This window comes from Chaetura pelagica, unplaced genomic scaffold (genome assembly GCF_000747805.2).
Source record: "Chaetura pelagica isolate M959 unplaced genomic scaffold, ChaPel_1.0 scaffold278, whole genome shotgun sequence".
NCBI classification, from domain to species: Eukaryota; Metazoa; Chordata; class Aves; order Apodiformes; family Apodidae; genus Chaetura; species Chaetura pelagica.
The window spans coordinates 4,530,993-4,538,361 of record NW_009954497.1 but is presented as its reverse complement, the minus strand read 5'-3'; the positions used below and the strand labels follow the sequence as shown (position 1 = coordinate 4,538,361).

General features: G+C 35.9%; 1 protein-coding gene across 1 annotated transcript in view; it reads left to right on the top strand.

Moving 5' to 3' along the window:
- Positions 1-244: 244 nt before the first annotated feature.
- Positions 245-7,369, top strand: part of EXO1 (exonuclease 1) — a 17,974-nt gene continuing 10,849 nt past the window's right edge. The window contains exons 1-6 of the mRNA XM_010004594.1: positions 245-405; positions 2,508-2,627; positions 3,531-3,654; positions 4,418-4,555; positions 4,772-4,984; positions 6,625-6,812. Of these exons, the coding sequence (XP_010002896.1) occupies positions 245-405; positions 2,508-2,627; positions 3,531-3,654; positions 4,418-4,555; positions 4,772-4,984; positions 6,625-6,812 (944 nt within the window). The remainder of the gene's footprint in view (positions 406-2,507; positions 2,628-3,530; positions 3,655-4,417; positions 4,556-4,771; positions 4,985-6,624; positions 6,813-7,369) is intronic.

Here is a 7,369-nt window from a genome sequence, read left to right as displayed (position 1 = left end):
TCTCTTGTCTGTCGGGGACTGTCCTCGGGGTTTGCTGCTCCCCAGCCGCCTCCGGGCCGCGGGCGTGGAGGTTTTGCATCCCTTCGGAGGGTGGAAAGACCTCCCGCTGCTCAGGGTGGCACTCGCAGGCGCTTCTCGTGTCTCTGGTTCAGTCCAGCTCTTTGTCTGCTACCTGACTTGTGTTCCTTGTGCAAAGATCGAGACTCACACGTTTCGCTTTTCCGACTGCAGTTTAGGCAGCATCATGGGGATTCAGGGCCTGCTCCAGTTTATCAAGGAGGCTGCTGAGCCTACCCACGTGAAGAAATACAAAGGGCAGACAGTAGCCGTGGACACTTACTGTTGGCTGCACAAAGGCGCCTATGCTTGTGCTGAAAAGCTGGCCCGAGGAGAGCCAACAGATCTGTAAGTCTTTGTTACATTGTGGTCTCGGCCCTCTTACAAATTGAAGTTTTGTTAGTTGGACATTTCTTGACCTAAATGCTAAGTTAAAGCACATTCACTTACAGTTGCTTCGGAATTCTCAGTTGCAGTTGTGCATTTTGGAAATTAAAATTTTGGTTATAAGTAAATAGCTTTATAGCTGCAAAATAATCATTGGAGTATATAGGGAGAGAAAAAACCTTCTAAAATATTTTCTATTCAAACACCAACAGTTAGGTGAGTTAGTTTTTTTGCAGCATGTCTCACTCTTGATTATAAAGTAATCACTTTGAGATTCTGTAGATGGAATTCATTGGTTTAAATTTAGTATTATTTTCAGGAACCTTATTTGTACAAAGTGATATTTTGTAAATACTGCTGTAACAAAAGTGTAATGATATCGAGGGATTCTGAGAGATAGGTTGTGCACCAAATAAGGTGTAAGTTGTTTTTTTTTGCTTAACATACGATATTTTTAGTAAGAGCAGCTTTCTAATGTAACATGGATTTTTCACTTACAGAATTATATTTCTAAGGAATGAAATTAATATCAGTTGTGGTCATATTTCAAGTTCAGCTTTGGAGCTTAGATCAGATTTGCTGAGTTCTTGCCCATCTTTGGAAAACTGGGTTGAACTCTTCTTTTAGATTGAATATAGTTTTAAGTTAATCTTTGTCTTTTCAGAAAAGAAGCTACACTGATTAATCTAGATCAGACTTCACTTATGAAATTTTGATTAAATGCTTGATTGGAGGACAGAAGAATTTGGTTTGCAAGTGGGTTTTAATCTTTAACTCCTACTTCTTGTACTTCTGTTGATATGAAGAACTGTAGGATTTCATCTAACCCTGCTACCTGCCTTTTAAGGTAGTGGAGATCTCAGAGTCTTGAGAATAGGGTGTACTTCAGCTAAGAAAAGAATTGACTGACAGGAGAAACATAAACACTTACAGGAAATTTTGGAATGGTTGCATTTAACTACATTACTATTTTCTGACCAAATCTTGTTTCCATTCACAAATGATTACTGATTTTAGACTGGCACTTTAACCACACTTCTAAATTCGTCTGAACTGAGGTATTATAAAACTACAATCCTAGTCACTATTTTTTTGTTTGTTTTGTAGGTCTAAATTCAGTTTGTCAGTTGCTCGTATCCTTAGATTCTAAGTGCTCCTAAGTCTCACTCTTCCTCCCCTCCCTGCCTTCTGCTGGAAAGGTTGCTGTTGCCTATTTAAACAGTGTCCTTAAAAAAACCCAGCCTTTTTTGTTGTTGTTTTTTTCATTGAGCACTTAGTGTTTACAGCAGCAATTCTGTGCTGCTGCTGCTGTGTTCTCATACAGATCTGTAGAAATACAAGATAAGGAGATCAAAGGAATACACAAGATCTGGAATTCCTTACAAATACTTTACTAAGGGATGGGCTTGGAAGGCAGTGGAGGATTGCCTCCTGGTCCATACACCATCTTCACAGTTTGGGGAACTCTCCTGTCTTTAGGAATATTTTCCGTACTGTGCCTGTACTTTTAGTGTGAGAAGATATGTTTACATGTCTGTCTGTATCATCTACCTACTGTCTGGACAGAAGGGTGGATAGTTCTACAAAGAGGTTTAATACTTCATTACTCCTCCACCTCTCCAAAAGTGCATTTAGTCTGCCTTTCACAAGGTTTTTGGGAAAGATAATGTACAGTGCTCATCTGCCTCCTGTTTCCTTGACCATTATGAATTGAGTTGCTGAAACTAAAAAGACGATCCGTATTTTAACTTGTAAATTTTTTGGCAGCGCTGAATCCTAATTTAGCAAAATCTAACTGAATTTTATTCAAGTTCCTACTTAATTTAGTGCAGGAGTAGGGAGCAGACAGTCCAGTTCTAAGTTGACAGGTGGAGCATTTCTCTTGTAAAAAAACAGCATTAAATGTTCTTAACCTTTTTGTGTAATGCTGGGAAAATATAGGGCTCATTATGGTCTTTGAATAATAATGCTAAACTTACAGTTCTTCTTTCCTGCAAACATAAAAAATGCTATAGACTTGTGCTTAACTATAGTTTCTATTTCTTTTTTTATTGTTGATACAGTTATGTAGCTTTCTGTATGAAACTTGTTGATATGCTCCTCTCATTTGGAATTAAACCAATTTTGGTATTTGATGGATGCACCCTACCTTCTAAGAAGGAAGTAGAAAAGGCCCGACGAGAGTAAGTATCAATTTGCAAGCAACAGAGTATGTTTAACTCTACAATTCATTTTCAAAGTTAAAAACCTCAAAATGCATCTAGGTAATCTCCACTAATCTTTCCTGCAGTGTAGTGTTATTTCATTCAATTCACATTTTAAAATCATACAAACCTCTTAGAGGTTTTATTCCAAAAATAGACATGCACTTCATAAATGAAAGCACTTTATAAAAAGGAAGGAAGTACACCTCTGAATATTGGTTCCTGTAATGTTTCAGAGGCTTTTAGCTTACTCACTCTTGTGATCTCTCGACAAAAAGTTTTCTTCTCAATACAATTTTATTTTAAAATAACACCACCTTCCTCATATTTCTCTATAAATAATCAGATAAACTTGTTTCAGGTTTAGATTCAGGTTCTTATGTAATGTGATTTCTCACTGAAGCAGTGAGAATTTTTCACTAGTGGTTTTTATTTATAAATTCTCATGGGACATGTGCTTCCTTCAGTGTCGAGCAAACTATTTCCGATTAATGAAACAGTAAATTATGCCTTCTGTTCTCTAAACTCAAAAGTGTATGTTGTCATATACTTTCAAATTCCACTAAATCTATTTTATTGCAGCTTCAGAGTGGGTGCATCAGTTATTTTACACTGCTGATTTCAGGTCCTGAGTTGTCACCGTTTTCTGATAAAACATAAATTTCAGTGCGCCAATCTAAGCATCCTTGTCAATAGAAAGACTTGCAGTTATTCTCACGTTTTAAGAAATCACAGAATAGAACAGATTTGGGAAGTGTTCATCTGCAAACATTTTCTATTATTTCCCCATGTCCTCTACATGTGTCTCAGTTGTTTTTGCTACTGGTTCTTTTTAAGTGAAAAATAATCTAAGATTGGTGGATATTTTTGTATCTGTTGTAGGAAGCGTCAGGCCAATCTTCTGAAGGGGAAACAATTGTTGCGGGAAGGGAGACTGTCAGAAGCTAGGGAATGTTTTGGGCGCAGTGTGAACGTTACCCATGTTATGGCTCACGAAGTTATCAAAGTAAGTTGTCAATGCTGTTGATACTGACAGTTTTAAAAAAACCTTACACTGTAGGTAACGTGTCTTACTCTGCTCTTGTATGGCTGCATCACTACCTCTTCTATATGGGCAAGACAAATATTGTTCCTTGCTTTGCCTCCAATTGTCCTGCATGAGTTGGAGTACAATGTGGTTAACAAAATTTAACTGCTTCAGATTCATTATGCCCAGTTATTTAAAAATGATCATGTATCAATTGAAATACATCTCATACTAATGCTGTCAACTGACACTACACTGCACCTACACTTCTACATTTGTCACTGAAAAAAAAATTGTTTTTTTTTGGTTGGTTTGTTTTTTGTCCCCTTGCATAGGTCCTGAGAATAGACTACAGAAAAAAACCTGGCTACTTAAAAATATTTGTAGTATCTTTTTGTCATCCTTCCATTGCAATAATAGGATCTTTATCAAAATGGAATTACATTTGTTCTAGTGCTCTTTTCCTTTGTCCTGAGTATACTCTGCATGAATTTTGAAGCTGGCACCTATATTTGGATGCAGTGAGCAGGAAAGGTTATTTTTGTAAACTAGTCTATATAGGTCTAAATTGAATATGAAACATCAAACTTGAAGGGGGGAAGGCAGTCAGGGGGGAAGGGCAGGATGGTAAAAAGATCATGGTTTTGGTTTTTGGAGGTAGGGGTTCTTATGCTTTCAGATGTTTTAAGATAATTACTGAAAATTGATGCAAAGTACTTCTACGCTTCTTTTTTATGTGCAGGCTGCACGAGCCCGGGCAGTTGATTGTATTGTTGCTCCTTATGAAGCTGATGCTCAGTTGGCATATCTTAATAAGACTGGCATGGTCCAAGCTATAATTACAGAAGACTCTGATCTTTTAGCTTTTGGATGTAAAAAGGTATGGAAGAAAATGTTAACAGCCTTTACCCCTCATTGTTATCTTAAAAGCAGAGTTCACAGTTGCCAAATGTTTGATGTACAGAGTTATTCTTTTTCAGTAAACAGGAGAAACAAAATAGATGAGAATAGCACTCAACCTATGTTGTTCCACCAAGTGCAACAAGCTAGCTTATATGGGTGAAAATTACTGTTTTCTTTTCCTCTTAATTTCCAGGTATTTCTGAAAATTGACAAGTTTGGAAATGGACTAGAGATAGATCAAGCTCGACTAGGAAACTGCAAGCAGCTGGGAAATGTATTTACAGAAGAGAAATTCCGCTACATGTGTATTCTTTCTGGTTGTGACTACCTTGCATCAATTCATGGAATTGGGCTAGCTAAAGCCTGCAAGTTACTAAAATTAGCCAACAATCCAGATATTATAAAGGTAAACTTGGTTTTGTTTTGTATGTTGGGTTTTTGGGAGCCTATATCTGTATTTTTGAAATTAACACTGAATTGAAAAAAATAGGAGAGATTCTTGACTTCCTCTGTTTTGAGAGAATGCTAAAACAGGTATTTTATACCTATGCTCTAGAAAGATGCTGAGCTGAACTTACTCAAGTGTTGAAGTAATATATTTAATGAAATACACCAACATAAACTTAAAGAATTGTTCTAATCCTTCAAGAGCCTATTCTATTTGAGGGGAAACAATTTTTTTTGTAAGACTGGATTTTTATTTTTCCTTCCCTCACATGATTTGATGTTTTTTCTGTTTTTGCAGATAAGCTATTAGAATTGCTATTTGAACTCTTGTTACTTTTGCAAAAGTATACTTTTGTCTGTGTAGAGGAGGGGCAGGGACCAGCAGTCTTGATTCCTGTTTTGCATTTAATTACATATGTAAATGTTTGTATCCTTATTTATTAAAATATTATGGGGAAAACTGGTATAGTGCAGGGTTTTTAATTTATTTTTTTTTCTTATTCCATGTATGAAATGTACAAAAGTCTAATATGAAATACAGAGGGTAAGAGAATGGGAATAACTTCTGTGTAGATAGTAAGGGAGAAGAGAGGTTTTTAAGAGCTGGTAAGAAAAATACCTTGCAAGGCTGTACTGGAGGCAGGTGAATCTAATCTAGAAAAGCATTTAAAGATGCTGTCTAATTAACTGACTTTATTATCTTCTTTCTTAACTTACTTGCATGCTTTAGTGCTTTTATCTTGCAGGCACTACAGAAAGAAAATTTTTAATTTCAAAATGGTCTGTATTATGGAGAGCAGGCATCAAAGCAACTGGTTTGGTTGCCTTTTGTGAAAGTAAAAAGGGAACTCTGAAGTTCTCCCATATGAATCATTATATCCCTGAAGATAATTTATCTTTTTTAACAGAATGTCAGTATTTAATAATTTGAAAAACTTTTCACTTAGTCATTTCTCATGTAATTTATCACTGCTGTTTTCTCGCAGTGCTGGAAAGTCATGAGTCAGTCAAAAGATACCAATATAGCTGTTTTATTTAGGGAGGAAGAGGAGAGATACTTGCTTCTGGCATTATGACAAATGTGATCTTTAAAAGGACATAATCTGCCTTCCATGAAAGTGAAACACATAGAGGTCAATGAATTAATACTAGTAACAAAATATAGGAGGAGCCACCAGATCAATCTAGTCTTTTTATGATGAGTAATGGGGAAGTGTTTGGGAAGAAATCTGATCAGTTTTGCTTGTTCATACCTTAAAAACGTCCACATATTGCTAATATGTTCTGGTAATGTAAATGTAATAAGAACTTGATGTGCGTTAGTTTTAACAAATATACCTTAAGGAGATGCTCCATAGTTAGAATCAGATTTTTTAAATTTATTTATCAGTCTTTGTAAAGAATTTAATTGTTATTTATGTGATTGTAAACAGCTTGAGAGATGGAAAATAACATACAAAACTTGTCCTCCTTTAAGTTGAATCTGCTGCTTGTAACACATCCTGCATGTAATGAAAAGCAATGATACATAATTGATATGTATTTAACCTTTTGTTTAACCTACTAAAATGAAACAGTTAAGCAATTTTTTTTTTACAGGTTATTAAGAAAATGGGGCAGTACTTGAAGATGAATATAACAGTATCAGAAGAATACATACAGGGATTTACACGAGCCAATAATACATTCCTTTATCAATTAGTTTTTGATCCTGTCAACAGAAAATTAGTTCCTTTGAATGCATATGGGGATGATATTGATCCACAAGCAGTCATGTATGCAGGACGGTATCCTTTACATGTTTAAACGGCAGGTTGGGGAAAGAAGGGTTAAAAGGTCTGCCATCTCTGCTTTTGGCTAAAGCCTTGCTCTTCTGCAATCTTAAGAAGTTTGTTTTTTTCATCTTGTTCTCTGAATTCAATTAATAAAAAAAGCCTGGGTGTAACTGGGTGACCTAGGGTTGATATGTAGTTTTAGGCAGAGCTAATGGATTTTTAAATTCTTTTCTTTTTAGGAAACAGCTTGTTAAGTACAGGTTGTAGTTAAGCTTTGAGTTGCTTCATAGCTGCCTTTAATTTGTACATGCATTCAATGTGTTATAATCTCTGCCACTTTCATTCTTGCAATGTGTGTTCAACTCATTCCCTGATCTAAGCGTTCCCTATTTTACCAGATATCTCTTCCTATAGAAGAAGCAGCATTTTGCATAATGAAATTTCAACATGGAAGATTAGGAAAATGAAAAAAGAGGGAACTGGTGAAATAGCTGCTAGCTTTATATGTTCTTTAAGCCACTCTGGTGTTTCAAGAAATTAGGAACAGGAATGATAGTAACTTTCCTGCT